A 13,430-nucleotide genomic window follows, 5' to 3' on the forward strand; every position below is an offset into this window, starting at 1 on the left:
CGTTGAGTTCTTCTTCTACTTCTTCGATCAGGGGATAGGTTCCAGGTCGGCAGCCTGGGCTAGCAGGGTGGATGTCGTTTGAGTTTCTGTTTGTGTTTCATCCGTAGTCGGATGTTGATCTTATGTATGATGTATTGTTATATTCATGTGGCATTGTATGCCTTATGTATGTATCCCCATCTATTATGTAATGTTGATGTAATGATATCCACCTTGCAAAAGCATTTCAATATGCGGGTCTATCCTTGGTGGGACCTTCGAGTTCCTTTTGGATAGGGTCGCATATTGGGCGTGACAGCGGGCCACCTCCACCCTCGGCATCTCCTTGGCAGACATCCGGCATGGATCCCGGCGGCCGCTCATCTGGCTGATGAGGTGCGGCCGAAGCTGAAGCGGCGGTACTCGCGCATGACAAAGCCGGCTAGCAGGTCGGGAGAGGACGCTGACAATATGGGCTGGCAGGCGCTTGGGCGGCTACTGTTGCTAGTTGTCGTGCGGCCCAGCAGTCGGCCCGGGCACGAAGGCCAGTAGGTTGATGTAGTCGACGTTGTGGAGGTTCCGGACATAGAGGTATGATTTCTGCCAAAGCTTTGACGACTCGTGTAGAGGAATCGATGGGAAGTGTGTGCCACCTCCTGAGCGCCTCACGGCCACGCACACCCCGCACTGGGCCAGCTCCTCCTTCGCTGACGTACCCAACTTGAGTTAGAATAACCTACCCCGGAGCTAGATCATTGGCAAGATGCTGAGATATCCCTCGCAGAAGGTGACGAACGCCGACAGGCACACCGCCGTGTTGGGGGTGAGGTGGTGCGGCTGCAGCCGATAGAAGTGAAGGAACTCCCAGAAGAAGCCATTGGTCGGGAGCGCAAAACCGCCTAGGAAGTGCACACGTAAGACGGCGTACTCACTGGGCTCATGCCGCGGCGAGATCTCCGGCTCGGGGGGGGGGGGGGGGACGCGCACACCAATGTTGTCGGCGCGGGGAAGCCTCCGCGTCGTGTGGAGGAAGTCGATGTGGTCATCATAGATGTTGGACCACAGCCAACCGCTCTTGGCCATGGTGCAGGGACGGCGCGGAGAAGCGCGGCGACGAGGTCGACTGGCGGTGCAGCAACGGTGAAGAAGACGACGAACGGTGCAAGGCAGCGGAGTTGCTGCGGTGGCCACGACGGAGCGGCTGTTTCAGCAGAGTAGTGGCCACGGTGAGGTGACGGCAACGAAGGAGAGGCGACCGTAGCGGCACTTCGGCAGTGGCGGAGCAACGCAGCGGTAGCACCGGTGGAGGGAGGAAGAGAGAGTGAGGAGGGAGCACGCGTGCGTTCTGCCTCCCCTCCTCCTCCTCCCCCTCTTTATAGCCGGCTCGGCAAAGCCGAGGTGACGTGGTGGCATGGGATTAACTGTGGCCCATGCCCCGCATGCCCCCGCGTATTCCGCGTGATTATGGTGCATTAAGTGCGCGGCATAAGGGCAACCGCCCGCCTTGGCCACAGCGGATCCGCGCGCAGGCTGAGGCCCTATAGTGGCGGGCCCCAGCCTACGGCGATGTCCCGTCATGCGCGTGGGCTCGCAGGCCGGCCTGGCCTGCGAGCGCCGCATGGCGCGCGTGCAGCGGGTGGCGCCTCCTCGATTCCCACCTTGTCGATTCGAATTCCACCAAGCGGCCACAGCCACGGCGGGCTCCTAGCATCCGGCTCCTCCCAGCCGAATGGAGCAGAAGGCGGAGGATCTCTCGAAGGGGAAACTGCTGAGGCCCTCCGACTGCTAAAGCTGTAGAACCTCACCGGCTTCGGGGACTACTGTCGGGGGGATAGACCCCGGGTAGCCTTATCAACACTTAACCATATTTCAAGACATCGAGGCTGGCCAAGCCCCTCAGTCTGACTGGTCGCAAGGCCGGCTTCCTGGGCTGGCTGGAGCCAGAGGGCCGCCTCCTAGAAGACGGCGGACCCCAAGAAGATGGTTGGAGCCGGAAGGCCGCCTCCAAGAAGATGGCAGAGACGAGAAGGCGGTGCGCTCCAGAAGGCGGCGAGGGAATGGGCCGGCTCCCAGCAGGTGGACCGCCCCTTCCTAGGAGTCTGAGCCTGACCAAGAGACAAACTGGGGCATGGCCACAGTGTGCCATTCCTCTCCCGAATCCCAGCCGCATGGCTAAAGTAAGTGCCGCCAGGCGGCCGCCGACCCGCCCAGTGTGGCACTGTAGCCTTGACGCGCCCGACAAGGCCTTCATCAGCACAGACGGCGCAACAGTGAAGAGCCGTCAATGGGACCTGCAGGCGGCGGGCCCCACCTATCGGCCGGTTCCTCGGCAGCCGGCAGGGCCCACGAGAGGTGGGCCCCAGCAGCCGGCGGAGAACCCGGCCTCCAGAGACGCTGACAGACGGGACCTACCACCCGGCCATATTACCATTGTACCCTTGGGGGGTTGTCCTATAAAACCCCCCAGGCCACACCCATGCAAAGGGTTCCACTTCAGTTCCATCCATTCCATTCCACACACCACAACTATGGGAGATGAGAGCTACCCTTGCCCTTCTTCCTCCTCTAGCCAAACAACTCTAGGAGCACCATTGTACACCCTGTGATATAGTGATCATGTGGAGACCCTGCAGAGCAGGAGTAGGGGTTTCATCTCTTAGGAGAACCCTGAACCTGGGTAGATCTCGTGTTAGTCCGACCTTATGCCCACTCCCGCTTCCAGGCCTGACGACGACCTCATGGCCCCAACCATGATAAGCCACCCCCTGGCATCTATCGAGATATTACCACGATAAAATGTCGTCGCGGAAAGGGGTTAAAAACCATTTGTATAGAAGGTCTCTACACCAGTGGTTCAAGATCGAAGAAGTTGCTGCAGATGGCGAACCGACTGCTCCCAAGCGGACCGCAGACTGATTTATAAGTCAGTGCAGAGCTGTTGTTAGGGACAACATCTTGATCAGCATTAGAGAATGGAATAAGCCAAAGGCGGATGATGGATTTTCTTATGTCGACGATAGATCCAAAGAAGCGCTTTGGGATACCCTCACGACAAATTTCACCCTACCGCCAAAGGTGGATCCAACTAACAATGTCATAGAGCGAAAAGTCAAGGTGTGGGCTCTTATGAATATGGCCCCACAATTCAACAACTGGAAGAAAAGATTGCACCAAAAGTTTGTCCTAGAAAAGAAGACTCCAACATTCACCGGATAATATGTGAAGATAAAAGATCACTGGCCCGCATTTGTGGAGTACAAGACATCGGTTGTAGGTAAGAAAAGGTCACATATAAATAAGCAAAATGTTGCAAAGAATGAATATCACCATGCTACGGGGTCAAGTGGCTACAAGGCTGTCCGGCCTAAGTGGGAGAAATCTGAGAACGAACTGCTTGATAAAGGGATCCATCCAGAGACATTGGACTGGACCGAACGGGAAAAGACTTGGTTCTTCAGGAATGGGGGAACTTTGAATCCAGAAATAGGGAAGTGTGTTTATACGAAATCTCAACTTGAAACACTCGTCAAAGCCATTCAAGATGCAATGAAGGTTGTGCAGGAAGGGAAGCTCCATCCTGACAGAGAGAAGGACGAGCTGACACGCGTCCTCGGGAATCCTGAACACCCTGGACGAACACGAGGCACATCAGGCTCCGTGATACGTCCCCGACGTATCTATAATTTTTGCTAGTTCCATGCTGTTATGTTATCACTCTTGTATGTTTTACAATCATTTTACAGCTACTTTATATCATTTTATGGGACAAGCCTATTGACATAGTGCCCAGTGCCAGTTGCTGTTTTTACTTGTTTTTTACTTCGCAGAATATCAGCACCAAAGGGAGTCCAAACGCAGCAAAACTTTTTGGAGAATTTTTTTTGTACCAGAACACACAAGATGGGCCAAAGAAGTACCAGAGGGGAGGCCCGAGGTGGGGACAACCCACCAGGGCACGCCTAGGAGCCCAGGCGTGCCTAGGGGGTTGTGCCCCCCTCGGTGACCTCCCGCACCGCCTCTTCGCCCTATAAATAACCACATATTCTAGAAACCCTAGGGGAGTCAAAAAACAATTCCAGCCGCCGCAAGTTCCAGAACCACGAGATCCAATCTAGACACCATCACGGAGGGGTTCATCATCCTCATTGGTGCCTCTCTGATGATGCGTGTGTAGTTCAGCATAGACCTACGGGTCCGTAGGCAGTAGCTAGATGGCTTCCTCTCTCTCTTTTGATTCTCAATACAATGATCTCTTGGAGATCTTTGATGTAACTCCTTTTTGTGGTGTGTTTGTTGGGATGTGATGAACTTTGAGTTTATGATCAGATCTATATCCATGAATATTATTTGAGCCTTCTTTTGATCTCTTATATGCATGATTATTTATAGTCTCGTATTTCTTCTTCGAATCTTTGGTTTAGTTAGGCCAACTAGATCGATTTTTCTTGCCATAGGAAGAGGTGCTTTGTGATGGGTTCGGTCGTGCGGTGTTCTTTCCCAGTGACAGAAGGGGCAGCAAGATACGCATGTATCGTTGCTATTAAGGATAACAAGATGGGGGCTATTCCTACATGAACAGATGTCATCTACAGCATGTCATCATTCTTATTGCATTACTCCGTTTCTCCATGAACTTAATACACTAGATACATGCTGGATAGCGGTTGATGTGTGGAGTAATAGTAGTAGACAGGCAGGAGTCGGTCTACTAATCTCGGACGTGATGCCTATATATTGATCATAACCTGGATATCGTGATAATTATTCGATCTTCTATAAATTGCCCAACAGTAATTTGTTTACCCACCGTGTGCTATTTTCTTGAGAGAAGCCACTAGTCAAATCTACGACCCCCGGGTCTAGTCTTCATCATATTTGCTTTGAGATCTATTTTTATTTGCTTTTGTTTTCATATCTATAAAAACCCAAAAATACCTTGCTGCACTTTTTATTACTTATTTTATTTCGCATTTTATCGAAATCTATTTATCCAATCTACACAAATTTTATCCCGTCAACTTGATAATTTCTAGCACCGTTACCCGTAAGAGGGATTGACAACCCCTCATAATCGTCGGGTTGCAAGAATTTGTTCTTTATGTGCATGTACCCTTTACATAGTGTTGCTTGGTTCTCCTACTGGATTGATACCTTGGTTTCATAACTGAGGGAGATACCTACCGTAGCCGTGCTACATCATCCCTTCCTCTTTGGGGAAATACCGATGTAGTTTAAGAGACATCACTCCGTTACGTGGAAGGTTGGGTTTCCCAACAGCAGTGACAGTAATAGAAGCCGAGCGACAAAGAAGAAACATGATGTAGACCGGCTGCAGAAGGTAGAAGAAATAGTAGCGTAGCAGCAGAAGAAAATAGAGGCACTTACCAGCCAGCGAGCTACCAGCCGATCATCTCAGCGGCACAAAGATCCTTCATTTGATACTGCCGACGGAGCTACCCCACCATCTCAGCAAAAAAGCAACATGGCTTCCATAGAGCTCGTTCGGCCTAATATCACGTCTCCTCGCTACCCTGTGGATGATATCACGCAGAGGGAACATTGTGATCTACATCCGAAATGCATGAACATATCCGTGAAGGTGGAGGTCGGCTATGCCTTACCTTGTGTACCTGATGGGACCTACCATTGCTCTTCGATTCCATATGGCTATGATTTTGTCGGGGTGGACGAAGTTATCAACGGATTTGAGCAACTAGAGCTTGAGTACCCAACAAGTGAAGGGGAGACTCATCTGGGAGATGCCAGAAGGATTACCATTCTATGGAGAAAGGAACACATCGTGTTTCCACATTGGACGCCGAGTCAGCAGACTCCGCCGGAGGAGGCCCCTCAGTAGAACCCTCATAGTCCAGCTCTATCTCCACTGCCTCAGCCATCTCCGCCGCGTCAACACACTCTGTCGCCTCAGCTGTCTCCACCGCGTCAGCACACTCTGCCGGAGGAGGCCCCTCAACAGAATCTGCTGCGTCAGCTGAATCCGCCTCCTTCGCCGCCTCAGCACCGGTGGAAGAGAACCGCTACCGCTCTGGAGGCTAGTACAACTACAAAGAAATCCAGAGCAGGTACAATAAGCATCAAGGAGGCTCCTGCCAAGTTACCATACGAACCGAGTGATGAGGAAGAAGAGAGTGGATGCCGATGTGAAACGCCAGCTTGCACCGAAACGGCCCGAGCCAAAGGAGAAAATAGATCCGGCAACACTGCCTCCACTGCTATCAAACTATGACCACTCTATTATCAAGTCACATAAAGCACATCAGTGGTCGGGAAGTAACAGTAGTGCAAGGGGGGAAACAATTCCCCAGCTCGGTGAACAAAAAAACCAATCGTGCCCCCACTCAAGGTGTTTACCGATATCGCTAATGATTCGGGGGTAGTGGCCGCTGATCTTGGTTTCACTCTTGGTGATTACTTAGGCGAGGAGGTATAATTCCCCATGGCTGAGTTAGCCTTTAGATACGAGCACGGGAAGCCTCTCGTCAGACCTGAGGAGCCCCTGCATCTACCAACACAAATGCAAAGATTTCATGAGTGGTACATGGAAGCCTCAAAGGAAGGGAGCAACATGATCTACGTGGGAATTAGAGATGAGCATTGCTTCAATGGAGTCAAGTTGATTTACGTTGAATTTGAAGAATTATTTCAGTTATACAATCAAGATTCCCTCGACAAAACTATCGTCAGTTGCTCAGCTCGTTCATTGCATGTATAGTTATCCTCACTATATTATGCAGATTGAACATTCTCGAATCCAAAAGAGGACAAATCTATGACATTGGGTTCATTAACCCAAATACCATAAATGAATATACGCTAGCACACAATGCCGAGGATACAGAGAAAAACTTGCTAAAAGTGTTAATAGGACAAAAAACCAGAAGGGAAATACCTTCAAGTGAGTGTTACTCTCTTGTGCACATTTTGTTTCGCTTACTCGAGGTTAAGTGTAATTGATGAGTTATGTGTGCGCAGGTACCACTTTATTCTGCTAGTCATTCATCTTGATGCAGGAGTAGTAATTGCGATGGACTCGAGAGATAAAGACCCTAAGGAGTGGGCGGTCATGAGTAAAATGCTCGAGAAGTAAGTTCAATCATTGTTGCACTATATCGGCAACTTTTGCTCATTTCCTGATATCAAGTAATTAATAGCTTCTCTATTCATTTTCTTTGTCGGGCAGGTTTGGAAAGAATTCACCAAGCAAGCTAGGGGTGAACGGAAAAGGAGCTGCGATTTTGACACCCCGATGTAAGTTGCACTAGCTAGTTCCCCGCATCTCTCATTGATTCTAGTTTCAATACCATTATCATGCTTGATTATTATTTTGATTGAACTCTATTCTCGTAAAGTGCTTGAAGCAGGAAGCCGGGAATAATTTATGTGGATATTACATCTGCGAGTTCATTCGCCAGACGACCTGTGAGAAGGGCAAATATTTACAACAACTTGAAGTACGTAAACAATATTCACTATTTTCTTTTATTACCATCAATTGTGTTGAGGTCATTCATATATATATATATAATTAGATCAAATGGAAGTGGGACGAACTTCTACAAAAGGATCGCATAGGAGCAATTCAAGAGGAATTGGCGGGATTCTTTCTTGAACATGTCATATCTAAAGACAGAGAATACCATCGTGATTTGAAATGTGATTTTGGTAATTAGATATTAGGGATCGTAAGATATGTTACATTGTATATATGTAGTAGCATGGAATAGATATACGAAAGCTTGTTGTTCGACCAAGCATGGAGAAAGAGAGGTCACTTCTCTCTATATATTCATGACGATTTGTGTAATGGTTCCTTCATTGCTATATGTAGTAGCTATACCGTCGAGTTGAATGGAAAACATAAAATAAAAAGGGAAACCCTAAATGTAAAAGAATTGAATGGTAAACATAAAATAAAGGGGGGGGGGGGGAAACAATATGAAACCCCTAAACACTCAACCCAGCCTTTTAGTCTTGCCTTTTAGTCCCGATTGGTGTTACCAACCGGGACTAAAGGTCCTCCTGCCTGGCCGCCCCACAGCGGCAACGTGGAGCCCCTTTAGTCCCGGTTCGTAACACAACCGGGACTAAAAGTTGGGCCTTTTGTCCTGATTTCTTAGTCTCGGTTGCACAACCGGGACTAAAGGCCCTCTGTAACCGAGACTAATGCCTTATTTTCTACTAGTGTCGGGCCGTGGACTCCGGCTAGAAAAAGCTGAACATGGGAGACAATGGCGCCTTTTATCGCATGTGGGCCAGTCCATGCGCCATGTCTTACTCTTCCTTGGCGGCAACCATAGTTTCATTTCCTAGGGCTCTAGGCCGCCAGGCATGGACACGGTAGGGAATAAAAAGAACTTGGAGGACGGGCGTTGGTAAATATTAGACTAGGTTAGGGTCCGTACGCTTTTGTTTAATGAAATATATCAAAAGTGTAATGGTTGTGGTTCAGTATAAATGAAAACCATCCAGTTTTGCACGAAATACGCCCGCTTAGCTCAAATCCGGGTTGAAATGTATGCGAACACGGTTCAATGGCCGGCTGCCCCATCATTATTCGGACGGATATTGTGTCTGTTTTAGGGGTCCGCGTTGTGATGCCTTAGATGGTACTTGAGCTCGGGAGTACACTGTCCTGGCTCATTTCCATTCTTTGAAAGTTATAAAAAAAATCACACAAATTATGAGCAGGTTTATTTGTCCGCTCAAATTTTTTGGTAACCAACCGCTTACTGGAATTCCCGGTGGCTCTCGGAAAATACTCCTGTTGTTCGAAAAAATTAAACGTATTTTAATTTAAACGTCCAAAGGGATCTTAAATACGGTCGCATACATAGCCGAATCCCTGACTTGATGGAATGGCGCTCCGCTACCACGTTGTCGCGGGACCGTCTCCCTTGTTCACAATTTTGGTTTAGCGTTTTTACGCCAAAAATTGTTGAATTCAAAACAATTTGGAATTTTATTTTTTTGCACAAAGAAAGCTGGTATTTCTGAGATTTTCTGAAAACCGGTTCTTCCGGACCATCCCAAAAAAAGCCGGTATCCGAAAATGGAAAAGAAAACTTGCATGCCGAATATACCTGGATAGATTGGATGGAACGTGCAACCACCAAACAGCCTTCTTGACTTGAATATCCGCACCCACACACATGGCACGGATCATATCTCCACCTCAGCTGCTCCCACCGCTCGGGGTCAATGTCGCTTCCGATCTGCAAACTCTGCTCCTCCCCCGCGTAGTAGCAGACAGGAGACGAGAGGGAGGAGACGCCTCTTTCTCTTCGCCGGCCAAATCGAGCTAGCTAGCCGGGCGGCGGAGGGATGAGGGAGGCGGAAGCTTCGGCGTCGACGCGGCGCCGGACCCTGGTGCTGGTGAACCTGACGTCGATGCTGGAGAAGGCGGACGAGGTGCTGCTGCCGGCGGTGTACCGGGAGGTGGGCGCCGCGCTGGCCGTCTCCCCCACGGCGCTCGGCTCCCTCACCCTCTGCCGCGCGCTCGTCCAGGCCCTCTCCTTCCCGCTCGCCGCCTACGCCTCCGCGCGCCACGACCGCGCCAAAGTCGTCGCCGTCGGCGCCTTCCTCTGGGCCGCCGCCACCTTCCTCGTCGCCATCTCCCGCACCTACCTCCAGGTCAGCACTCCAGGATTTCAGTTTTGGGCGCACCTACCACCGATGGAGGTTATCCCCTCTGTTTTCTGTGAAATGAAATTAAGCTGCCATGACCGGTGCAGTCAACTTTGTATTGTACATGTCTCTCTTGCGAGCTGCGAATTGCGATGACGTCGCCAGCCAACGATTTGCGCCATTGGTGTCCGCAAGGAGGGAAGTGAATTGAATGAAACTAATTTGTGGTGCGCAGATGGCCATCTCGCGGGGGCTGAACGGCATCGGCCTCGCGCTGGTCATTCCGGCCATCAACTCGCTGGTCGCCGACTACACGGACGACCACACCAGGGGCGCCGCCTTCGGGTGGCTGCAGATGACCTGCAACCTCGGGTCCATCGTGGGGGGCTCCTTCGGCGTGCTCCTCGCGCCGGTCACCTTCCTCGGCGTCCCCGGCTGGCGGCTCGCGTTCCACATCGTGGGCGCCATCAGCGTCGCGCTGGGCCTTCTCATGTGGCTCCTCGCCGCCGACCCGCACTCCAAGTCCAAGAACGCGGCGTCGGCGAGGGAGGAGGCCCGGGAGCTGCTCCGGGACGCCAGGGCCGTCATCGCGGTGCCCACGTTCCAGGTCATCGTCGCGCAGGGGGTCGCCGGCCTCATCGCCTGGTCGGGGCTCAACTTCGCCACCATGTGGCTGGAGCTCATGGGGTTCACGCACTGGGAGACCAGCATCATCACGGGGCTCTACCTCTTCGCCACCGCCCTCGGCGCGCTCTTCGGGGGCGTCGTCGGCGACGCCGTCTCGCGCTGGTTCCCAGACGCCGGGAGAATCGCGCTGGCGCAGATCAGCTCCGCGTCCGCGCTCCCGCTCGGCGCCGTCCTGCTGCTCGGCTTGCCCAACGACCCGTCCACCGGCGTGGCGCACGCGGCCGTGTTCTTCGTCATGGGGTTCGCCATTTCCTGGAACGCCGCGTCCACCAACAAGTCAGAAACCGTTTCTTCCCCAACCAATCAATCCTGCAACAACAAACATCATCTCACTCCAAATTAATGGATTGTCTGCAGCCCGATCTTCGCGGAGATCGTGCCGGCGAAGGCGAGGACGACGGTGTACGCGCTGGACAAGTGCTTCGAGTCGGTGTTCGCCTCCTTCGCGCCGCCGGTGGTGGGCATCCTGGCGGAGCGCGTGTTCGGGTACAAGCCGGTGTCTTCCGAGTCGAGCGTGGACATGGACAGAGGGAACGCGGCTGCATTGGCCAAGGCCATGTACGTGGAGCTGGCGGTGCCCATGGCCATCTGCTCTTTGACCTATGGCCTCCTGTACTGCACTTACCCCCGGGACAGAGACACCGTGAACCTCATGGCAGCAGACGAAGACGATGACAGTGAATCAAGTGCGGTTCGTGCCCACCAAGACGAAGAATCCCCTGTCGGTTCCTTAACCCAGAGACTGATACCCACGACCACGACAGACTAGCACTTTACAGGTTTTGCATTTTCAAATCGGTTTCGGGTTCTCGGACCATTGAACAACTCTGCACGACTGGAACTTTTATTTCATTATTTATATGGGTCTGTCTATGTCACATCTAAATGTGATGTCACATCTAGAAACTGCCCTCGTTGACAAACAAAACAAACTGTTTGCTCCCGATCCCTCCCATCCCACCCTCCCTCCCTCCATGTGGACTTGTTTGTATGTTTTGGCTTGTATAGTTTTGTCCCTCCCACCCAGCCCTATTACCCGCCTCCTGGGCTTCGTTTGTTGGACTTTTTTTTTGCCTTTTTTTTGTTTGACAGATGTAAAGGACTAGCTTTGCTTGTCCGCAGAAAACACTTACTTGCTTGTAGAATGAGTTTTGGTGGCAGGGAAAATAAAAACTAGACAGAGTTTATGCAGGTTTTGTTCGTACTTTACAAACAGAGGGAATCACAGTGTATTGACAAAGAATCACAGTGTACAATCTTAAATTCTCCTCCAAACGAGAAACAAACAGAGGCTGGTCTTGTACGACCTTATAGATACTTTTGACCTCTCTTTTTTCCATCTTTTTATGGGAGAAACAAACAGAGGCTGGTGTCTAGGAAAAACGCACATCAGTTGGCTGGCATCAGTCCAGGATCTATTGTCTTGTTCTCTCAATCAAAGAAACAAGGCTAAAGACAGAGTATATGTGTAAGAGCAGACAAACACAATTTTGGTGCTATGCCAATTAATAAGTACAAGTCAGTGTATTATAGTGTAGGGAAATTTGATTTAGTTTCATAAACTGGTCAGGCAATAAAGTCTGAAAAATGACTGTCTTTTGCATTGTTGAGAGGGGAATTTATCAGAATGGGCGAAATGCATGATGACAAAAACAAAGGAACCCGGTTGCAAGTCCAGGGTCCACTTGCAAGTGGCATCAAACAAAAAGACCCAGTTGCAAGTCGAGGGTCCACTTGCAAGTGGTACGAAAACAGAAGACTCAATTGCAAGTCGAGGGTCCACTTGCAAGTGGCATGAAAAACAAAGGAACCCGGTTGCAAGTGGAGGGGCCACTTGCAAGTGTTATCAAAAGAATAAGACCTCGTTGCATGTCAAGGGTCCACATGCAAGTGGCATTGAAAACAAAGGAACCCGGTTGCAAGTCGAGGGTCCACTTGCAAGTGGCATAAAAAAATAGAAGACGCAGTTGCAAGTCGAGGGTCCACTTGCAAGTGGCATGAAAAACAAAGGAACCCGGTTGCAAGTCGAGGGTCTACTTACAAGTGTCGTCAAAAAAAAAAAGTAAAAGTTGCAAGTCGAGGATCCACTTGTAAGTGGCATGAAACAAAAAGACATAGTTGCAAGTCAAGGGTCCACTTGCAAGTGGTATGAAAACAGAAGACCCAGTTGCAAGTGCCATGAAACAAGGAACCCGGTTGCAGAGTCGAGGGTCCACTTGCAAGTGGCAAGAAAAACAAAGGAACCCGGTTGCAAGTTGAGGGGCCACTTGCAAGTGGCATCAAAAATATAAGACATGGTTGCAAGTCGAGGGTCCACTTGCAAGTGGCATGAAAAACAAAGGAACCCGGTTGCAAGTCGAGGGTCCACTTGCAAGTGGCATTAAAAAAATAGAAGACGCAACTGCAAGTCGAGGGTCCACTTGCAAGTGGCATGAAAAACAAAGGAACCCCGTTGCAAGTCGAGAGTCCACCTGCAAGTGTCATCAAAAAAAATAGAAAGACACAGTTGCAAGTCGAGGATCCACTTGCAAGTGGCATCAAACAAAAAGACCCAGTTGCAAGTCGAGGTCCACTTGCGAGTGGTATGAAAACAGAAGACCCAGTTGCAAGTCGAGGGTCCACTTGCAATTGGCATGAAACAAGGAACCTGGTTGCAAAGTCGAGTGGTCGAGTTGCAAGTGGCATCAAACATAAAAGACCTAGTTGCAAATTCGAGTGGTCGTCTTGCAAGTGGCATCAAACAAGAAGACCCAGTTGCAAGTTGAGGGTCGACTTGCAAGCGGCATCAAGCAAAAAAGACCCAGATGCAAGTCGAGTGTCCACTTGCAAGTGGCACGAAAAACAAAAGACCCAGTTTCAAGTCGAGGCTCAACTTGCAAGCGGGCATAAAAAAAGATGCAGTTGCAAGTCGAGGGTCCACTTGCAAGTGGCATTGAACAAAAAGACCTAGTTGCAAGTCGAGGGTCAACTTGCAAGTGGCATCAAAAAAAAAGACACAGTTGGAAGTCAAGGGTCCATTTGCATGTGGCATGAAAACAGAAGACCTAGTTGCAAGTCAAGGGTCCACTTGCAAGTGGTATGAAAGGATAAGTCCTACTTGTATGTCGAGGGGCGACTTG

General features: G+C 50.4%; 1 protein-coding gene across 1 annotated transcript; it reads left to right on the top strand.

Moving 5' to 3' along the window:
* The first annotated feature begins 9,149 nt into the window (after positions 1-9,149).
* Positions 9,150-11,254, top strand: LOC123143939 (MFS-type efflux pump MSMEG_3705). Its single transcript, XM_044562932.1, has 3 exons — positions 9,150-9,630; positions 9,860-10,587; positions 10,669-11,254. The coding sequence occupies exons 1-3, from the start codon at positions 9,322-9,324 to the stop codon at positions 11,078-11,080; spliced, it is 1,449 nt and encodes a 482-aa protein (XP_044418867.1). The 5' UTR covers positions 9,150-9,321; the 3' UTR covers positions 11,081-11,254.
* The last annotated feature ends 2,176 nt before the right edge of the window (positions 11,255-13,430 follow it).

Source organism: Triticum aestivum, chromosome 1B, assembly GCF_018294505.1.
Source record: "Triticum aestivum cultivar Chinese Spring chromosome 1B, IWGSC CS RefSeq v2.1, whole genome shotgun sequence".
Taxonomy (NCBI): Eukaryota; Viridiplantae; Streptophyta; class Magnoliopsida; order Poales; family Poaceae; genus Triticum; species Triticum aestivum.

Coding starts and splice junctions, on each gene's coding strand:
- LOC123143939 (XM_044562932.1), top strand. CDS start 9,322: ATGAGGGAGGCGGAAGCTTCGGCGTCGACGCGGCGCCGGACCCTGGTG. Junction 9,631..9,859: donor TCTCCCGCACCTACCTCCAG/GTCAGCACTCCA, acceptor TGTGGTGCGCAG/ATGGCCATCTCGCGGGGGCT. Junction 10,588..10,668: donor AACGCCGCGTCCACCAACAA/GTCAGAAACCGT, acceptor GATTGTCTGCAG/CCCGATCTTCGCGGAGATCG.